At 40.3% G+C, this 22,556-nt stretch overlaps 2 protein-coding genes across 7 annotated transcripts in view; one reads left to right on the forward strand and one right to left on the reverse strand.

Annotated features, from left to right (window-relative positions):
- Nucleotides 1-22,556, forward strand: part of PSMG2 (proteasome assembly chaperone 2) — a 47,295-nt gene that overhangs the window by 13,334 nt on the left and 11,405 nt on the right. Inside the window, exons 7-9 of one of the 5 annotated variants that reach the window (XR_012644468.1) lie at nt 572-675; nt 2,921-2,964; nt 6,053-6,709. Coding sequence is in view for 4 of the 5 variants with exons in the window: in XM_074987496.1 (XP_074843597.1) it covers nt 572-667 (96 nt within the window). In the remaining variant the exon portion in view is untranslated. The other 4 variants (XM_074987496.1, XM_074987495.1, XM_074987494.1 and 1 more) reach the window with 4 other exon arrangements.
- PTPN2 (protein tyrosine phosphatase non-receptor type 2) overlaps nt 9,571-22,556 on the reverse strand; it is a 48,411-nt gene continuing 35,425 nt past the window's right edge. The window contains exons 8-10 of one of the 2 annotated variants that reach the window (XM_074987488.1): nt 17,113-17,303; nt 14,408-14,611; nt 9,571-9,952 (exon numbers count right to left, since the gene is read on the reverse strand). In XM_074987488.1, coding sequence (XP_074843589.1) covers nt 9,931-9,952; nt 14,408-14,611; nt 17,113-17,303 — 417 coding nt within the window. In that variant the 3' untranslated portion in view covers nt 9,571-9,930. The remainder of the gene's footprint in view (nt 9,953-14,407; nt 14,612-17,112; nt 17,304-22,556) is intronic. The other variant, XM_074987489.1, reaches the window with a different exon arrangement.

Consider the following 22,556-nt stretch of genomic DNA (forward strand, 5'->3'; position numbering starts at 1 on the left):
GCAGTAGTAAGGATTGTATGGTATTGCCATCCTTATTTCTGTCCAGCATCTGACTGACATGGTCAGATGCCTAGCTCTGAAGGCAGCACCAATAGCTGCTAGTTTCCATCTACCTGTCCCTGAAGGCAGGTAGAAATAAGGATGGCAGTACTGTGACGTTTTTGAAATAGACTCGTGATTTCCTTGCACCTCCCTTTTGAGTCAGGACCTGCACTTTGGGGGAAAAATGCTGGTCCCCTCATGGTATTTTGTATCCTGTTAGGTAAAAGCTCACTACAGACCAGATTTCACAGTTGCAATGTGTCTTTCCTGACTGTCAATTTGGTAGGACTCTGTTTGAAAAGAGCAGCAGTGTGTTGAGATGGAGTTACCCTGCTGGATACCCTCGTAGCTCTCCTAAGACAATCTACAATCATCTTCAGTTATAGCTAGTTTAAAAAGCAGCAGTCTGGTATAGCCATGTACACCTGTCCTATGCCCACAATAGATTGGGGACTAGTGGGATAAATAGTTTGCCATCTGTGGCTATGGTACTTCTTGAGTTTGAAAATGTATTCTGTTCTTAAATCAGCAGAACAGAGATGCCACAACTACTTGTTTGCAATGGAAAATACCACATTCTTGGAGATTACTGTTTGGCAGTGGCCTTCCACCTGCACTCTTCTGACAAGTCTGGTATTCTGAAAAATCAGTTGTATAATATCTGTGACCTCCCTCTGAAGACTAACATAGTGAATGAAAGTAACAGTTGTCTAACATTTAACTTCATGTACATTATACCCTTTATTTATTCAAACATTTCCTTTGCTATAGTATGGATTTTTTTAAAAAAGTCTGTCACCAAAAGACTGTATATTGTGCCCAGATGTTTTACATTCTTCAGGGTGAATCTAAAAGTGCATTAAAAATCCATCACCACTCCACTTCATGTCCTGCCTACCCCCTGTTGCAATGAAGGTAGCAGTCACCTGCAAATTTAGTAATTCCTAGGGATCAGCATGTGAGTCTAGCCTCATGCCCTTTATCAGCCCAGCTCTTCACCCCTTCAGCCTCTTCCTCCCAGCTTTGTGACAGTCTGAGCAAACCACCAGTCATTTCTACCCCTCAGAGTAATTGTGTGCTGTGTTGAGCTACTGTGCAGGAGACATGACGCAGTTCAGGCTATCTTAATTTACTACCACCTCGCTGTAAAAGAGAACATAGCCTCTGTCCTTTCCCACAGGCTGCAAAGAGACACCACAGTTAAAACTGAATAGGTGGATAATACTTACTAAAGAAGGCAGCTAGCCTCACTGCAGCCAGAGCCATCCCTCTAAAATTTAAAGAAACAGGGAGAGGGGATACTGATTGGCTTTGCACATCTACAGGGTAGAAGTTTAAGATTCAGTCCTTCCCTCCATCAACACAAAAATAACAAGTATCGTACTATGGAGTTGGATAATTCTGTGGACATAATCAAACCACTCCACTAGAAGTAGACTTTTTTTAAATTCTCCAGGAACGTTAAAACTAAGATTACAATCTAAAGATACAGGTGGCTTCTGCAGAGGAAATTGATTAACTTGTTTTCAAAAAGTTGTTATGGTAATACTAAGATGGGATTTACTTACTCTTCCATCAGCACAAGAGGGACTAACTGGGCTAGTTAAACACAAAACATCAGGTTCACTTACCAGTTGACAAGTTGTCAGCATTTCTGCCTCTTAGTAGATTGCAAATAGTTTTCTCTAACAATTCAGGACTTGTGAATACACAACTGATTGTGTTCTCTTTCTTGACTGATGCCTCAAAAGGGGGTGCATGCTTCTGATACCTTTGTTCACATGTGACCGTAGATAAAATCCAGCTTCCTTCAAACAAGGCAATTAGCATGAACATTTGTAGAAAAGCCTGCCTCTCCCCCCCCCCACACACATCTAAAAGGAGATAAAAACACTAAATGAACCTACTTAGAAACCTTGCCACTCTTTGTTCAAGTTTTGCGATCTAAACTCAAAGTATGTTTATACTTACCCAGTGTTTGACATGCCATGAGCGATCTTTCAGAGTTTGATTTTGCTGTGTGTGTGAAGTTTCAGTAATATTGATTTCTCTGGGCTTGGCGGTCAACCCTGGTACTCCATGCTATGGTGTGGCACAAGGGATGTCAGCACAAGCCTGAAGAACCCTGATCTATACTAGGGAAGAAAGTCTATTGTGAAACATCTATTCTAGCTATGCTAGTGGCGTGGCTGGAATTGCACAAATGGGATTGACTGTTTTCCCTAGTGTAGACTCGACCTCAGTCACAGTCAGCAAATAATGCAGAACTAATTACACATCACCAAGTCAAAAAGTCTGTTAGTGCAAATATTTCAGCCTAGGATTGGTTGAACTAAGTTCAACTAAAGTGTTTTATGGGCAAAGACCTTAGTTCCAAATAGCTGGTACAGGTTGAACCTCTCTCATCCAGGGTCGAACAAGAGAATTTGCTGGACTGCAGGAGGTCAGTGTTGCCTAGCAGCATAACCAATGGTTCCATTGCTTACTGAGCTCTGCAAAGACATGGGGTAAATTACAGCTAAGTAATAGCATGGAGCACTGAAAGCCAGGATTGATGGCTGTTTAACAATCTTTATGGACCATAAAACCAGCTCACTAAAATCATGCTAGACTATGGATGTTGCCATAATAGCGAGGTTCAATTTGTAGTGTATATCTTGGTTACTTAAATTTAGCTCTAAATTTAGAACGCAATAGAGTAAATCATTCAGTACTATAAGCATGAAAGAAAAGTGCTGCTATAAAGTGGAAAAAATTTGGTTTCATGTTTTCATTTTGCTATAGGACAGCTGCAGTGTTTAAACTACTACTATCTTTGTAAACAGTGAGATTTTTTTACATTCATATCTGATGATTAAAGCAAGTTCTCTTTTCTCAGACTGTTTAGAGTTACTGGGACATCAGTCTACAACAAAGTGTTTCGTAAGTGTGATGCCTCATAGTAATGTCCAATAGAAATTCAAGGATTGCCACAACCTGCCTGACTCCCCCCACTCAAAATCAATGTCCTCCCCCTCAGCCAGGTACACCACCTCCCATGCAAACTGCTGGCAGTTCACTGGAGCTACGGGGAACCATGCTGCATGTACCAGAGTCTCACAGCTCTGGGCAGAGCTGCAGGAGGAGCTACTGTCATGCGCTTGTCCCATCAAGTGGTGGGCCATGTGCACTGAGTGGACAGAGGGCACTTCATGTGTGTAGCTTTAAGGAGCTGCATTTTGCCACCCTGCAGTGTCCAGCTTGCTACCTGTGGCAAACAGCAAGCCTATTGGACTGCGTAGCCTCAGAGCTTAAGATCACTAGTTCTACACATTCAAAGGATGTGGGCAGTGACTAGGGTGGCTGTTGCATTTGTGAATGAGGGATGTGGCATCTTATTAAAAATGAAAACAAAATTGCTCAGAACTAAGAATGAGTCCTAGGTAATAGCATTCAAAAAGGCAGTGCTGCTAGCTTAAAAGGGTGGAAGTCTAACCACATAATCACTAGAAAAAAAAGCTGCTGTGAATGTCAAACTTTATATTACTGTGTAAAGACAGGAGTGGGGCACAACCTGAGTACTCTGCAGTCTGTTTAATTAAATAGTTCCTGGTGATCAGCATGTGAAGGCACAAATACAGGACATAAAAATGACCATATTTGATCATAGAGAAAGTCTTGGCTGAATACACTGTCTTCTGAGAGTGACCAGTGCCAAGTACACCAGAGGAAATTAGAAGAACTACTAATCAGCAAATGATCTGTCCCTTGTTGCTCATTTCCAGCTTCTGACAAAGACTAGTACCATCTCTGCCATTCGTGCACCTATATTCCTTGAACTCTTTGAACCCAATTATAGTCAGGGCCAGCCACAGGCAACCTAGGCTAGTGAATAGGCCCCCCCTCCACTGCAGGGGGCTACAGGATTGAAATCAGTCTTGTATACTAACCATGATCACAAGAATGAGATTAGATACATTAATACACAGCAAGTTAAATATTTCAAAGTAGAGATTCTCTAATCATTGATGCAGTATCAGAACTGTCAACTTCAAATAAAAACAAAATTACACTTAACATATCAAATCCCTGCCCATCTCTTCCCTACCTCCTCTCCCAGTTGTGACCCACCCTTGCTTTTCCCTCTCCTGTCCCGGACTTCTGGAGAGCTGTGAATTGGCTGATTCATACCATGTCCCCCGCCTTCTCCCTCCCTCTCACAGCTTGAAAGCCACAAATCAGCTAGGAGATGGGGGAAGAAAGAATAGGTAAGAACAGTCCCCAGGGCCCAACAGGGGTGTGCAGGCTTGCACGTGGAACCCCATTGGATTATAGGCTGCCCACCACTGGTCTTGGCCTTCACAACATCCTATGGCAAGGAGTTCCACAGGTTCCCTGGAGGTTGTGGGGGAACCCGTTTGCACACTTGCTACCTATTTCCTTTGGTAACCCCTAATCCTTGTGTTATGAGGCATAAATAACACTTCCTTATCTACTTCTTCCATACCAATGACAATTTTATAGATGATCATAACCTCCTTAGTCATTTATTTTCCAAATGGAAAAGTCCCAGTCTTACTAATCTTTCCTCATAGGGCAGTTGTTCTGTATCTGTTACTGCCTTTTTCTGAACCATTTTCAAAATATCTATTTTGAGATAGGCTGATCACATCTGTACCTGGTATTCAGGATGTGGGCATACTATGGATTTATATCCAAGCACTATCATAGATAAGACAGAAACTTACTTAATGATTCCCAGCATAGGTAGTCTTGACTGATGTGACACAGGATGTTGTTAGAGAATAATCCACAAAAAAATCTATCTTGAATGGTCATAGCTAAATTATGTCCCATGATTTATTTTTAATTGGGATTGTCACCATTTCATTGTCCAGCTACCCAGTTTTGTAAGACCCTTCTGTAGCTTTTTGCCATCTGCCTGGAAATTATATCATCTGAAAAATTTGCCACCTCGCTGTTTACTGCTTTTTGTCTGGTGCTTATACTCCAAGGTTATGTCTACACTAGAAGCATTTGTCCACAAAAGTTACTATAGAAAGACGTATTCTGACAAAACTTACGTCAATAGATGATGTCTACACATAAAAGTGAATCAGTCCTTTGACCCACTCTGTTGACAAAAGGGCCCCCTGGAACATCTATAGGGATTTTTTTTTTTGTCCTCAGTTTCTGTCAACAAAATGCATTGTGGGTGTAGACGCTTCATGAGTTTTGTCAACAAAACCCCAGTATAGTCATAGCCCAAGATAACACTGCTATTTATCCCTCTCCATTCTAACAACTGCCCATTTATTCATACCCTTTGATTCGTAGCTTTTAACTGGTTACCAGTCCATAAGAGGACCTTCCCTTTTATATCATGGCTGCTTACTTCATAGCTGTCTTTGATGAGGGACTTCATCAAAGCTTCCTGAAAACTAAGTACACTATAGCCACTGGATCTCCTTTGTCCACATACTTGTTGACCCCACTCCCCCAGAAGAATTCTAGGAGATCAGTGAGGTATGATTTCCCATTATAAAAGCCATGTTAACTACTCCCCCATAATTTATGTTGATTTGTGTCTTAAAAGTCTGTTCTTTATTTTCAACAAGTTTACCCACTTCTGGTATCAGGCATACCAGTAAAGCACTACATACCCATGAGTATCCACAGATTTTCACATACAGTGGAACAGACACCTGCACAGGGCTCCCCCCTGCATAGCTGTCAAGTGGAGGGGTGGGGAACTAGAGCAGGACACTGCTAGTAGTGAAGAGTACAATGCATTCCTAAATCTCTCTGCACAAAGGGCCAAGTAGCAGCACTTCCCAGATCCTTCCGCACCCCTGGCCAACCACTGCCTCATGACCACTGGACTGAAAGGAGCATCAGCTCTAGCTTGGGGACACATGGTTCCCTGTCCCACACCACAGTTCTGTGCTGCAGTCTAGCACAGCTGGGAGCATGCATGGAAGAGGTGACCAGTTCCCAAGAAAGAGGGTGACAGGCCTGTTCTCTCCTACAGACAACCTCCCAACCTTATGAGGATTCTCACCAACAACGACAGCCTATACCACAGGAACACCAGTCCTGGGACTTTTCCTTGCAACAAAGCCCGCTGCCAGCTTTGTCCACATATCTATTCTGGGGATACACTTGGACCTAACCAGGTTATTCACAGAATCACGGGCACAGTCTCATTTTCCTCAGCTAACATCATATATGCCATCATGTGCTAACAATGCCCAGATGCTTTGTATATTGGACAGACTTCAAACTTTCTTAGACAAAGAGTTAATGGGCACAAAACAGACATAAAAACACTCCTGGGCCATTCTGTTAATGACTTAAGAGTTTGCATGTTACTGAAGAGGAATTTTCACAACACTCTTCAAAGAGAGGCTGCTGAACTGTCTTTTATATTCAAATTTGACACATTAACACGTGGTTTGAACCGAGATTGGAATTTTCTGGGTCACTGTAGGGGCTTGTTCGCATACTTGGCTTAACCTAATTCTTACCCGCCCCCCCCACCTTCTGCCCCCTCTACTCTCTGATTTGCTCACCTTTTTCTGATTTGTCCACCTTGATTACTGTTTTTGGTTCTCTGTGCCTTAAATATTAAGTCTGTTCTGGTCTGGCTATGGTCTGAAGAAGTGGGTCTGTCCCACAAAAGCTCACCACCTAATAAATTATTTTGTTAGGTCTTTAAAGTGTCACTTTACTGCTTTTTTGTTTTGATAGTATATAGACTAGCACAGCTTTCTCTCTGTTACTTGACTGGATGATATATTTCAGTCAGGGGAGGTGACAGACTTGCCAGGCACTTGGGCAAGGGAGGAGCTTGCTCCATGCTCCTGGAAGGAGTGGGGCCTTGGGCAGGAGCAGTGGTACTAGGGTAGCCAGCCCTCAGCACGCTGCACCAGTCCCTGTGCCTTGATGTAGCTCTCAAAACCTCTCAGAGCAAGGCCCTCCAGCAATTTAAAGGCTCTGGAGCCTGGTATTTTTGAATCAGCAGGCTCCAGGACATTGGCCCCCACTAGCAGCCTGATTTCAGTCAAGAAGCAAGAATATCACACTCCCTGCAGGCAACAAACTTAAAGGGTCATGTAATCGCCTCTTCAATGGAGAACTGTACAAAACTTTCATTAGTGTTTCTGTTCGTTAGCTCCTCTGGTTATTTAGTGCCATTTAAATCAATAGGAGTGATTGCATAAACACAATTTTGTTATATATGGCTTACCCCTTGCAGAAATGAATTTAAAATCAAGGTAAAAAGTGCTGAGCTAGATTAGAGACCTAATTTCTGTGGTCAGGACCTGGAATAGCTTGAATAAAGGCAGAGTTACCTCAGATTGACACCAGTGTAACACACCAGAAACTGGCCTGTTGTATTTAACTGAAACTACATGAACATAGGGAAACAGAATGCAATTAGCTGAATGAAACTTTGAACAAGATTACAGCTTAACCTTCAACTAATTAAAAAACAAAGATCTTCAATGAGCGCAGGAGGCTATGTGTGGAGAACCAATTGCAGAAAGAGGGCTTGTGTAGCACAGACTGCTATCTTCCTGAACTACTACTAAAAAGCCCTTTAGGAGCACCTAGCTGCCTTTCTTTCATTGTAAAGTGTTATGAACCATAAAAATACAAGTGTAGAGTTTCAGATCTGCAGGCTTATAGAAATCCTATCTTGTAATCATGTTTACTTCATTATCCAAATCATTAATTTCACTTTTGCTTTTGAAATCCTATTAATAATTAAGTTGTAGTTGAGATTGAAATGCATGAAGCATGGGGGGGTCCCACATTTAGAAATATGTAAAGTGATGTAAATAGGGCCCTATGTAATTCATAGCCAAGACAGATGCTGCAAAACTGTGCTGTAGAATCTGACTTTTCATTTTAACAAGTATTTATAGCCTCATGGGTGCAAAGAAAGCTTTGAAAATGTAAGTGGAGGGTAAAGCAAACTTTTACACAGAGTGAAACAATAGCTCTGAGGCATGAACTATATAGGCATGAAATATATCAAGTCAAAAACTACAGGCTAATAATTTAAGCCATTTAGGCAAGTACCCCTAATTCAAGACAATTAAGCTTTAGTGCCATCTTGAAATGAGATGCTTTCCTAAACTGGGGGCAAGGAACTCAAGATTAGGTTTCTTTTGTTCATTTCAACAGAAATCTGCAGCTAGAGATGCTAACCTCAAAATTCCTCGCATGCTTCACTTGAGACCAAATCCCACCTCCTCACCACTGACAACACAAACATTTAATATTAAAATAATTAACAAATGATTTTTCTGTATTGACTTGTAGCCTTTTCAATTCAACAAAACCTTTGTTTTTTAAGTTTACCTGAGGCTACCATAGAATTTTTTGACCTGCAGAATCCAGGTCAAGTTGCCTCAGAACACAGAAAGCCTTGGATTAGTGTTAAAACACTCCTGGGCTATGTCTGCACCAGCCCTGAACCTTGAAGGGGGCATGGTAATCAGGCAGATGGGAGATTACTAATGAAGTGCTACCATGAATATGCAGCACTTCGTTAGGCTAATTCTCCCCCATGGCAACTTCCAAGTGCCGGCATGCCATGTAGCTGTGGGCACTTCTAAGTGCCCGCAGCTACATGGCATCCTGGCACTTTGAAGTTTGACACTTGGAAGTTGCCATGGGGGAGAATTAGCCTAATGAAGTGCTGCATATTTATCACAGCACTTCATTAGTAATCTCCCATCACCCTGATTACCGTGCCCCTTTTGAAGTTCGGGGTAAGCGTGTACATAGCCATATTGAGTACACAGGTTTGAGGGAGTCAAAGTGATTTAACATAGTTTGGAGTGTCTAGAAAAGGATGAATCAGGAAAAGCAACTAATGGAAGGATATAAGGTGCGAGGTAAGGGTTAGAAGGGCCTACTTTAATTTACACTTTTGGTTCTTCAGCATGTACGGTATTCCAACATAAATGATTACAGTAATTCTTGTTGAGGTTCCTTTTAAGTCTAATAGACTCACTTATCTTACACACTACCTCCCCATTTGGTGTATGAAACTCCAAAGTTCTGTTCCCAATGGTAATCATTTACTTGACCATACTGCACAAGTATTAAGATGCAAATTCAGTAACATACATAGAATATCAATTTAAAGGCATGAACCCACTGAAGCTACAGAGAGACTCACACTTGCAGTAAGTGCAGTTATGCTTATGGAAAAACAGAAGTTTGATATTTTTAAATTAACATGAAGATACTCAACCACAGTATCATGTGGCAGCTTTCTGGCACTAGGTTATGCAAAATAGCTTGCACATAAAATCAGAATAAACACGGAATGAGCTACTCTAAAGCAAGTATTCATGTTTCTTTATGATGAATATTTACAAAACAAAATGTGGAAGACTGGTAGAACTAACTGAGAGGCTACCAGAAAACTCAGTAAATTTGTACTTTTCCAGCTGGGTAAGAAAAATAGAAAAGCCTTACAATAAATACCATTTTTCTTGAAATAGTGTTTAATTTTTTTCCCCCCAACATAATGCACACAACAGCATGTTGTAAATTTAAAAAAATATTTAATGCTGCCAAAATGTATAAAAATACAATAAAAATGGCAGTACAATACAAAGGATTTTCTAGTTTATTTCTTGTACATCTTTCTACAATTAATACAGGCATTATAAAAAACACAGAAGACAGCAAGTTATTTTGTTTTGCAAAGTAGCATGCTGGTGTTCTTCATCCCCTGGATGCAGTTTACGTTGTAAACAGATAATTACGAGGCCTTCTTGATATTGATCAGGCCTCACTTTTGTTCCCAGAGAGGGGTTCATATCTTGCCTTGCATGTCAACAGTTTGCAAATTATAGATGCAGAATATTCACGAGTCTTGGAGGTTTAGCCGTCCGTCAGTCTCTGCCTACAACATACAATGCAAAACAAAGTCACCGATTCAGCAAAGACTGAAAAAAATCAAAGACTTAGAGCCTGGAAGCCACTATTAAAGGTGAATGTACAAACTGGTAATTTGTTCCAATTTGTTTCTCATAGTAATTACTCCATTACTACCTGGAGAAAAACTGTGTGAAATGCCAAGTCTCTTTTGGAAAAGATACTGTTAGGGATGTGCAGGTTAGAGAGCCCCAGTCCAGCAGGTCACTAAGCCTGTGCCCTAATATTAAGCATGCAAGTAGTCCTACAGATTGCAGTGGGATTCTATGACTATTTTGCTGGACAAGGGCCCAATGACTGCTTTTTTAAATTTGAATGCTCGTACTGTTTCGAACATTATAGTTCAAAGCAAAGTGACATTCCAAGTCTAAATTCTCTTGTTCTTATGAGGGAATTCCAAAATTAAAACATTTTAAACAAGGCAAAGCCTATATGTCCAGAAACAAATGAAAAAAACTAGGATTTGTAAACGCACACCGACTTCATCCAGAGCACAGTAACCTTTCCTTAAACCTCTTTAACATGCTGTCAGTCAATTAACTTTATTTTTCCACATATCAGATCTTTTAATGCAAATAAAGACTCAGAGAGATGAAATATTTTGAACACATTTATTTTTAATACACAAGAGTGAGACTGAGCTGAAGACAATTTTGAAAAAACAGCTTTGAAAGGCAGGAAGACTAGCACACAATTATAAACTTTGCCAAATTCCAACCTGTAATTTAAAGCACCTGACCACAATAAAACAATTTTCTTCACGAGTTACCTCAATCAATTTACATAAATTTCTTGTGCAGTCACCCAAAAATATGACATTAACCCTAATAAATGGAAAGGTGCACTAAATTTTGTGGGCCTCTATATTTCAAACTGATGACCTTTTCATTCCTACCCCATCTCACACACGAGCCTTCTTTTAAATGTCCATTTGCACTATACTGTATATTGTTAAAATACTATCATAAAACAAAAATACACTAGTTAATGAAACAGACCACATAATTTTCCAAAGTCTTCATTAGGTGGGTTTCATCTGCAAATTAAGTTTCTCTGAAATGTACCTGTAATTCCTCCAAATCTTTACTTTAGACTGTAATTATTGTCATTGGATAACTCCTCAGAAAGTAGTAGGGAAAGCATTTAAATGATGGAGGGGCACTCAACACACTAAATGACACCATTGCGAACAATAAAATTGCCCATGCCTGAAAATATAATTGAATAGGAATTATAAGGATTAATTAAAATCCTGATAAAACTAGAATGCGTTTACTCATGATTGAGATTCAGGTGTTTGTTAATGATTACTTTGTAAAAGATGAATGAGATGTGTTTGAAGGTAATCATCTGAATATCACCTTTAAAGTGACCCAATTGAAAAATTTGTTCTACCATGATCCAATTACATATAATTATTCCAGAAAACAATAGATGCAGGGGGAAAAGGATCGTGATAAAGAACTAGTGCACCAATCCGGATTTCATATTGAGAAGTGAAGACTCTTGGTCATGTGCTCTTGTGACTTAACTGCCATAAAAACAAAAGTACTGAGTGGCCTAGATTTTCTAATTTGAAAGACAAAAAAAGAAATCCTAACTCCACTACAAAGTGAATGGGCACTTTGCCATTGATTTTACTGGAACTAAGATTTCACACAAAATTCCTTCTTGGAATGTGATACAAGGATTAATTCTTCAAGTTTCTTTCCCGACCTCATACATCAGACAACCAATGGGAGTTTAAAGTATGTTTGCCCATCACTTGTGTGGTCCTTAAATATTGTAACAGATGTGTTCACAGCCTGACTGACGTAGCCAAGCCAACCAAACATAGCTTGCCCATGAATTACCAATTTATTTATAAATGTTATTTGGTGGTATGAAGAAGAATAACCATAGCCTGAGCATACATGAACGCTCCCAAGAAAGCAAGACCATCTTCCTGGGGTTTGAGCAACATAGGAGCCAGAGTGTAGACTGAGTCAGGAAAAAGAATACAGAAAAAGGTGTTCAGCTAGAGCTTGTCATCGGAAAGAAGCAGATAAGGCCTGGAAAAATCCTGCAGCTACGTCAGGAGAATGGGGTATTACCTTATCTTGCCAATTTGTTTTTCTTTGCTGTTTCCATTAAGCACTTAGGGATATGAAGAGCTTATAATAATACTTCCCGGCACTACATACATTTTCTCATAAACAAAACCTACCCTTTTGTAAGAAACTTCACAACATTTAAGAGTTTCAATTGATAAATATAGGCAGATAGAGGAGTAAGATACAAGATGAAACGACTAATGCACTACGGCTGGGGGTTGATTAGAGTTAGAGCAGCCAAAGGTTACAAAAATAGGTATTTGTTGGGACAAGACCTTCCCAAATATAAGATCTGCATTCCCTTCCCCTTATTGCTGAAGGTCTTGAATTTAGAATGACAAAGTTTTTTGTATTATCCTTAAAATACGTAATTAGCACAAGTAACCTAATATGCGCCAGAGCAATTACTAAATTTTGGTTTCACAGTGGCTCCAGGACAGGTTGCCATCTTGTTTTATTAGCTATCTTACAGTATTCACAACTGTGTTTATGTAAAACTCTACCACTTGAAGTCTCATTCTTCTACTAAAAGCAGGGAAATTACACATTTTACTCTTCTTCACACTATGTGGAGTTACCATATGTATCTCTGCTACCCACCTATGAGATACTCCTCAAAGTTGATATTGTTCAGTCATTTAGTAGCTGTGCAATTGAATAACTCAGTTTAGGTCCCATGTTAGCCCCTTGTTACTGAGCTTGCAGGTGCTCAAGACTTCTCAAAGCGCTTTACTGAAGAGGCCACTGTATTAGCAGCCCCATTTTACACATTTGGAAACTGAGGCCCAGGGTATAGTGATTTGTCCAAGGTTACCCAGCAGTCAACTGGCAGCGCAACGAACAGAACTCAAGTCTCTGGAGTTCTTATCCAGTGCTGCATCCACTAGGCCACAAGGCCTTCCTCACTGGATGACACTGAGTTGAATAGCTACGTACAGACTCCACTCTAGATTCCTTTAGGGAAAGGAGGTTAAAAAATGGAGCTGGGAGAAAAGGTATTAGATACACTTTTTTATATAAACAGTGCTAAATTTATGCTCCATCTTAGACTGATGTGAAGATAAACAAGCACTGCTCTCATCTATGATTTCTGGTGAAATTAACTGTTGTGGTTATTATGACAATAGTCAACTTAAAAAGTATCTTCAATGGATCTGGAATGCTTAATTAAGACTTGGGAACAGTTAACAGCTTAGGAAATAACTGATCATATTCATCTATATTTTGTAGCCAATACTTTGAACTACATTTGAAACAAGTTTGTCAGAAAATTAATCAGCTTTATGTTGCCTTCGATGTGCCACATACTTCCACTATTGGTAGATGATAGATTTTTATCACTACACAGAATAAAAACAAAGAAAAAAAATCAATAAAATGAGACAAAGTATCACATTTCACATTTAATAGAATGCCAGAATTTTAACAAACCTACACTTTCAGACAATAACGGAAGTCTGAATACAATTTTCAATAATCAGGTTAACAATTTGCCTTTAAGTCTTCTAGTCCTAACAGCTTTATTCTTTAAAAAAAAGCAATTAAGATTTTTTTAAAATAAGGAAACTACAAAACCAAAAAAATAAAAGGAATGCAGATTGGAAAACAGAAACGGCGAAGTGCTTCATCAGAACCCTAGCTGCTCATATTTAAAAGTCTCAAAATCTTCAAATGTAGGGAATGGATGCACTTTACCACACAAATTATGCTTCACTTTCATTTCCAGAATCAATATTTTGGTCCAATAAATTTGTACAAATTAAATTTCTAGAAATACAGTTAGCTACAAAAAGTAAGATTAAATATTCAGTTATAAAATATATTTATCCTGGGTCATAAGAATATAAAATATTGATGCCCATGTCAATAGTACAGTACACATTACATATGTCTAAGGATAACTTCTTTGCATTAATAATGTAAATACCACCACATTAGTTATTGCTTATGTCAGGCAGGTAAATTAAAACCCAGAGAGCCTTGATGGCTACATTTGCGTAACTCAGGGTCCATCTACTAGATTCTGTAGAATACCATTTTTAAAAGAATATAAATACAATTCCACAAAATTTGTACCTGTTTATTTAACGAACATCAACAACTTTATTCTGGGTAGCAATTTGCTGTTTGGTTTCAGAACTACCTGCTGTGAAAATCCTGAGATGTTGACTGTGATCAATTTACATCACTTATCTAGTCTGCATCTAAACTACTGCACCAGTTTTTGGAGTAAGGAGTTTGCAGCTGAAAGAAACTCCCTAGTGACTGATTTGCAGCATTACTAGCTGCTACCGTAGACAGGCTCACAGTGCAAATAACTGTTTACTTACAAGGAATGTTCTTGAAAATACAGTTTCCAGCAAGAATAAGCGCCAACTAAAATGACTGTACCAAACCCAATCTTAGTGAGAATAGGTTTCCAATATAACCACCTTTTTCTTTTCCTTTCAGTCTCACTTTGCTTCTGTTTCATCTGGTGCACCTTCTGGGCTGTATGAGCTTTTCTGTCTTCTCGCTTCCGTTTCCGAATATTACTAAAAGAGACACAAAACTAAGTTGTCGAGTAGAAGTAATCCCTTAACAGATCATAGAACACCTCCTCCCCACAATTCAACCCAACCCACACAGAAGAGGCGTTAACCAATCTGTGCCATTTATAACTAAAACAATGAAGAAGGAGGGAATCTTGAGAATGATCTTTATTCTGTGCTACTCTCATTACCTGAACAGTTTAATTAAATACCCATCCTGTTTTAAAGTTAAGGTTGCCAAAACAGTCATCATGAACTTAATATCCAAGTTGCAACCTTAATACTGCTTCCACATGATATTCTAGAATCACAGGGTAATAATAATTCTGAGAATGGTAATTCTATGACCACATTTCACCCCATCCACGATAGAACTTCATTCAGTGACTGAGCTTATTCTGTGTTTTGCGTGTATATGTATATTAATATGTAATTTATATAATACAAAAAAGCAAACAATGATGGTCTCTTCACTGAAGAGGTAACTTAAGTTCTGTTACCTGCAACTCACTACTATCTGCACACACACAAACTCCCTCATGAGTTTAATGGTACTTTCAAGGGCTGACTGGCCTGTCTGCAGGCTAAAACCAGAGTGACACCTACCCTTGAACTGATAACTCTCACACTTTCCTCTGAGGGAGCAGGTAAGTCATAGGAGTGCAGATAGTCGTCCCGTGTCTTCCCACAATTTCCCAGATACCCAAGATAGACAAATTTCTCCCATAATTTACTGGGAAAGAATCAGAGCAGCTCGATTTACTGGAACATAATCCCACATGTTTTAACAATACGCAGTGGTTAGTGCAGAACCAGTAAGGAATAGTAAGTCAAGTATAACTTCATTCTGTGGCTGTTTACACCAGAACTGAAGCTAGCCAGGGTACTCTACCTCAAGTTTTGATTAGCTGAGTTAATAATGCTGCACTGAAAACATATCCACATATTGCTGTTCCCTTCAATCAAAAGCAAACGTCATATTAACAACAATGACAAGTTGGCACAATGATCAAGGATAAGATATGGTCCTTGTGTAGCTCAGTTTTCAGAGGTACTGTGCACGAACAGGTAGGTCCCTTTGACTACAGTTGGTCCTATTAGAGCGTATTTACTACTGTGGTGAAAAACTGGTGCCAGGTACTCATAGGATCCATATTATTTCTGTCCTTTGTAAACTAAACAGTCACCTGATTTGTGCATTTGACTGTGATGACAGCTTAACTGGTATTTAAGTGTATATCTACATCCCTGCAAGGAGCTCTTTTATCAGTCTAATGTAGCAGCAAAAGCACACCTAGCGTAGATGCAGCTTTATTGGTAAAATGGGGTTGCCGACCTTTATTCTATGCTACTCTAATTACCAAAATTACCCAGCAGTCTCCACAAATTAAAAATTAATCTTAAATTAAATATTGTCATGTGATGAACCCTCAAGGAGTACAACCAACCAAAACCAGCAACCATACAGCAAAACTGCCCTTTGTAAAACTGCTCTGCCCAAGTGAAACAAGATCTCATGTTAAAAATGCAATTTCACTAGTCTAGCTGCATCCACGATACTAGAAACATCAACCAGTACACGTGTTTTCAGAGTCCTGGCCAACACTGCTATTCTGTAGACTGTTAGTTACTACAAGCACGACAATAGCACACCAGCAGTACTACAGCTAAGCCTCAATAGCATTTGTACTCTTAAGACTAGGTTACATCTAAAACGTAGGTCAACCTAATTACATCACTCAAGGCTGTGAAAAATTTCACAACTTGTGTGAAGTAATTGAATTAACCCTTCCATCAACCCAGCTGCTGCCTCACATGTCTACACTAAACCCCAACTACAGGTGACAGAAGGTGCTTTTCTCATGGGTTTGGTGAACCTACCACCCTCAGAGGTGATAGTGAGGTCAGTCGGTGACCCAGCTGCATCTACAGCATGGATTAGGTTGATCTAACTACTTCATACAGGATGTGAAATTTTTTACATCTCATAGCGAAGTGGCTACCTTTACCTTAGTTACAAGCTAAGAACAGGTCTTAGACCGCTTTACTAGCTGAAAGTTTGAGGCAAAATGACAGTAAGCTTCAAAGTTAGCAACTCAGTAAGATATATGGGGTAGTTCAGGCCTTTAAGCTGTTTTCCAGAATACTAACTTTCAACCTTGTGCTGTAAAGCCTTTGTATTCTCAGCCATCTTGGTTTTTTCCCCTCACTACTTCCTAAATATTATTTATAAGTACTAAAACAGGGAAAAACTAAAGTGGTATCAAAGACTGAATAAAATCATGTTTAAGACCATCTGTGGGAAACACTGCCCATCCTCCTCCCACCAAACTCAGGAGACAAAATTATCTGATTAGAATTTCTCTAGGATAAGGGACTTTAATTATTTTTATATAAAATAATTTTAATTTAGATATATTATATAAAAATATAATTTTAAAGTCCCTTATCCTAGAGAAATTCTAATCAGAGAGAGAGAGAGAGACGTTTTCCATTTTGCTTACCTCTCAGTGATTCCATCCATAGTATCTTGCACTTTACTGGACAGTTCAGTATTTATTTTCTCCCCGATTTGCTCCTGCTTTTCTAAGCCCACACTATTTCCATTGTAATTCTCTGTAGTTCTGGTAGGGTGTGGAGGAGACTGCTCAGAACTTGGTGCTTGATCCTCCTTAGAAAGTTCCTTCCACTGTTTCTAAGTGAGAAAACACATTTTTAATAACACTTCAAGACCATGAAAGTTTTATCTGAGAATAAGAAGTCTTCCACAGAATGACTATATAAGAACTAATTTCTAGGTAACAAAGAAATAAGCTACCCAGCAGTCCCCTTATTTTCAGTGAACAGAACACAAGAACATCCATCAATCTTAGCTTCAGATAATACTGAAACCAATGCTAATTTAAGGGAAATTTAGTTTTTAGACAACAACCTGAAGGTTGACTATACAGCATAGAAAACTGCCTTGAATTAATAAAAATCTGCAAGTGAAATAAAAAAGCAATAAAAAAAGTCTGAAGAAATGGGTCTGTCCCACAAAAGCTCGCCAAATAAATTATTTTGTTAGTCTTCGAAGTGCTACTTGACTGCTTTTTTGTTTTGATAGTATATAGACCAGAAAGGCTCTCTGTTACAATAAAAAAGGGTAAGGCTCTTGGGCATGACAGAACACCAGCAGAAATCTTTAAAAGTGGATCTGATTAAACAAATAGCCATGTTGCCTTCTGTATAATATGTAAGAGCAAGAAACAATCTCTCAACCATTTAAAAATGCTAAATCTTTATGTAAGTATTAAAAGTGACAGTGGTGTAAATAGGAATCTCTTTACTGTTTCCAAGAGACAAAACATTGGCAAGACCTCCTCACAAAAGGTAACTAGACATTGGATATGAAAAGTGTTTTTGATCAAACCTTTGCTGCTCTATAATGCCACATAAATAAAAAATGTTTGTCATCAGCCATCTTGGTCATAAACTTGTGTAAAATACAGAGAACTTAATAAAAATGTCCACGACAAACTGACAACTTCAAGAAAGTACAGCTTTGTGGGATATACTACAGTCCCTTTGGAATCTCCAATAGTTTTAAACAAGGATACGTCAGTATTTTTTTGGGCTTCCTTATAGGAATGCTTAGTGAAATAATATGCCTTGCTTCCAGGACAACAGATTAGACTCCCCTCAGGAAAACAAAATCTTTTATCTCATTTAAATAAGTGCTTACGTCATTATCTGTGCTGAGAGTGATGGTCACCAGTTAGAAACCTGTATTAAAACCAACTTCCCTCTCCTCCCCAAAAAACACACTTTGAGAACACAGTAGACATAAGAAAAAAAAAAAAAACTAAATTTCTTGGATTTATCTATACCAGGGTTAGGCAATAATTTTTGATGGAGGGGAGCACTCCAAGATTTTGATAAGTGGTCAAGGGCAGCACTTCTCTAGGGAAAGGGTGCAGGGTCTGGATGGAGGTTGGGTGCAGAAGGGAGCTTGGGATGGGGTCCAGGAAAGAGTAGGTGGTGAGTCTGAGGGAGTCTGGATGTAGGAGGGGGTTGCGATCTTGGGCATGGGATTGGAGTGCAGGGTCAGGCAGAGTTATGGGTGCCAGAGAGGAGTCTGCCCTGAGGAAAGGGTGTAGGAAGGGGTTGGGATGTAGAAGAGGACTGCCAGAGGCAGGGTCTAGCCAGGAAGGATTTACCTAAGCACCTCCTGGCCAGCAGCACACTCAGGCAAACTTCCAGTCTTGCTAGCAGCCTCACCACACTCCATGTGGGTCTTTGTGCCCACCCCCTGCAAAAGCTCTTAGCACCTATTGGCCGGAAACCAACCAACTGGAACTGAGGAATTGTGCTGTACTTTCCCTGCCCCTGGCAAAAGCAGAGATTTTGCTGGGGGTGGGGATAGCACACAAAGCCTAAGCTCTGAAAGGCATAAAGAGCAGCTAGCCACTTTGAGTGGGATTAAGGGATTAAGGGATAAAGAGGTAAAAATAAATGAGTTCACCCATCCACCCACATCACGCATCTCCATTGGGGTTTGAAGCCTGAATCAGCACCACTGCTGGACTAAGCTACATTAGCAGGGAGCAGTGTTTCTATTATCCCAGGGAAGACACAGACTGTTAGTGCCAATGTGCTGAATCCAGGAGATGATCAGGAGGAGTACAGCATTTCAACCGACTTCATGCCCCATGTGGAGCCCAGAAGGGAACGGAAAGGAGATTGCATGCTCAGACCGTGCACCAAGTCTTCCTAGCCCTTCTCACTACTCTGGCTGCTTTTAGTACAAGTCCAGTGTATAGGTATCAACAGTCTTTTTACAATGTTCATGCAACAGCTTCCCTGAGGATCACAAGCAAAATAAGGGAAATGAGAACTGAAGAGTTCATATTTCAGCCAAACTTAAACAGCATTTCATGGGACGAAGAAAAGGAATTTTTACCAGCCGGGTTTCTCCTACTGAATTTCAAAGGCCTGTTGTAAACAGAAATGTTGGAGTTTCCAGGAAAAGAGTTAGGCAATCTATGCACACAGATTGAGGCCAACTCCCCCTCTACTCATATTTATTGGAAGAGTGCTCACACAGCAAGCTGTACAAGAAGATCCGTCTAGGCAGACACTTGAGACATCATGATTACAAAGTTTCGTGCACGACGTCAAAAAACTGGAGAAGTTAACACAAGATTTCATCTTCACCTTCACCAAGACTCTGACTTTTCAGGACCTCCCTGGCTTCTGCAATGGTTGATGTGACTGGCTTGGGGCTGCCTGAGCAGCCCTCAGGACTGCCACACAGAATGCCACAGGAGTAGATCTGGGCCACTGAGGCCCTCTCACAGCAGGAGTTGAGGGGAAGGGGCTGGAGGAGGGCTCAGGGCTGAGGCAGGAGATTGAGATGCGAGAGGGGGATGAGGTCTCTGGGCAGCACATATATCAGGGCGTCTTCTCAGAAGCAGTGGCATATCCCTCCTCAAGCTCCTAAGGTGGAGATACAGCCAGGTGGCTCAACAAACTGCCTCCCTCCACAGACACTGCCCCCAGCAGTTCCCCTTCGCTATGGCTTCTGGACAATGGGAGCCACACAGCAGAGAGGGGAAAAGCGAGCCAGCAAGCACAGCCCCGCTGACTGTGCCTCTGTCTAGGGGCCACAGGCACATGATAGCAGCTTCTGGGAGCTGCATGAAGCAGGACAGGAAGCAGCCAGCTTCTACCCCTCCAGCACCAATACTGCCACCCTGTCACTTGCTCCAGAGCATCTGCGGCCCCCTCAGACGACCCTCTGCACAGAGCATCTCAGTCTTAGTCAAGGGTATATAGTAGAAGTCATGGACAGGTTGCGGGCCAGGAACTTTTATTTACTGCCCATTATTTTTACTAAAAAGCCTGTGACTAAAATGTAGCCCCCCAAATATGACCTAAACTGACTGCAGAAATGTTCTTGAATCCTTTTCATTTTCCATTTTCAGTTTAATCTATGCATTTGACAACACTTTGCAAACAACCTGTTTCACTGTTGATGCAACATGCCCTACCCCAGCCACATCAAAGCTGAAACTGAAACCAAATTTATAAAGGACAGGAAGCAAGCAGGTATATGCATAAAGAGAGAAAAAAAGCCAGTAAGAAACAGCTTAAGCACACTCAGCACTGCTATTCTTAAGTCTATCCAGAGAACCTTCTGTATCCATAAGAGCCAAAAAATCCATCCACTTTTTTTCAGAAGAAAATCAAATGCAAGCATATTTCATGAATTGCTACTGGAAGATTATTTTAAATAAATATTTTGGATAAAATTAATGTCGGTCAATTAAAACAGTCCATAATTAAATTGATCTTGGATCTCTCATGTATCTAATTTTTTAAGAAAACCTCTTGAACAGAAGAAATCAAGTTCTTAATATAATGGGCTCAGTTACATACAGCATATTCTGAACTCACACTGGGACATATCGAGAATGTGACATCAATTAACAATTTTTACTTTCTCCCTTAGAACAGCGCATTCATTCCAAGACTGACCAATAAAAAACTTCATACTTGTTACGAATAGCACAAACTCAAAGTCTTACTTCCATTTTTCTTAAGATGAAGGAGTTAAGCTGTATAAAACAAATAGCAAAGAATAATTTTAAAAAAATATTAATAACCAATAGCTATTCCGAATTCTGAAAGCTAAAGACTGACAGAGAATAAAGCATAACACTTACTAAAAAATGAACATACTAAAAAAGAAAATTAAGAAATATGCATTGCTGCCAAACTTTGCACTGAGAAATTGATAAAACAGTCCATAAATTCTTCAGCGCCTCAGAGAGGTTAAAATACACTAAACCTTTGATTTTACGGACCCCGATTTAGGGACCAATAGCAGACATCCATTGTTCCTGAAGTCTACTGGGGACCATAAAAAAGGATTTCCTGCTGCCCTAGCTTGGAAGAGCCACCTCTATCTCTGCTGGAGCTGCCATGCACTTCTCCCACCAGAGGTGAAGCACTTACATGGGCAGACGTCACTCATATGCACCCCACCTCACGTGGGAGGAGCACGTGGTGGCTCCAGCAGCAGCAGTGTCTCCTCCAGGCTGTGAGGTGGCCCCTCCAGCCATGCACACTGGGGCACCTCTAGCCACAAGGCAGCTCCAGCCACAAGCAGCAGCGGAGTCCCAGCCACACAGCAGGGTCTGGCAGCTCATCCAGCAGTGTTGGCTCTGATGAGTGGCAGGGGTTTCTGTTTGTTTTGGTATTTTGGGGGAGGGGGAAGACTGTGGGGCAGTAAACCCTCGCATTTAACAGCCTTTCGGTGATGATGGACAACCCTCCCCTCTATTAGTCCATTAAATGGCAGGCTTAACGTATAGTACATCAGTTTAAAAAAAAAACAAAAACAAAAACTTAGAATGTTCTGCAATTTCAGTATGACATCACTGAAAATTCAACCGAAGTGTGAGGTACTGCCTTTGGATGTTCAGGAAGTAAACTACAGGTTGAACCTCACTAGTCGGGGACCCTTGGGACCTGTCTAGTGCCAAATGAGAAAATTTGCCAGACCATGGGAAGCCAATATTGTCTTGCAGTATTACCAGCACTTCCGCTGCTTACTGGGCTCTTAGAAATTAGAGCTAAGTAACAGCAGAGAACACTGAGAGCCAGGACTGGTGGCTGCAAAAAACTTAATGGGACTAAAGAAAACTTAGCCACATCCATGATAGGTGGACTTCTGGCTAACTAAAACCATGCCGGTTTACAGATGTTACCAGATGAGAAAGTGCCCTACTAGAAAGGCTTGGCCTGTACAAATTCTGCCAAAAGCAGCCTGAAGTCAGTGACTGCTAATCCTAAGTATGTCACAGGGCTAAAATCAGTAATGGTACAAACCAGGGATGGGAAGTCATTTTTGATGGGAAGCCAGCCCAAGAATTTTAGAAACAGCCAAGCGCTATGTTAGTCT

This window comes from Carettochelys insculpta, chromosome 2 (assembly GCF_033958435.1).
Source record: "Carettochelys insculpta isolate YL-2023 chromosome 2, ASM3395843v1, whole genome shotgun sequence".
In the NCBI taxonomy this organism is placed as follows: domain Eukaryota; kingdom Metazoa; phylum Chordata; order Testudines; family Carettochelyidae; genus Carettochelys; species Carettochelys insculpta.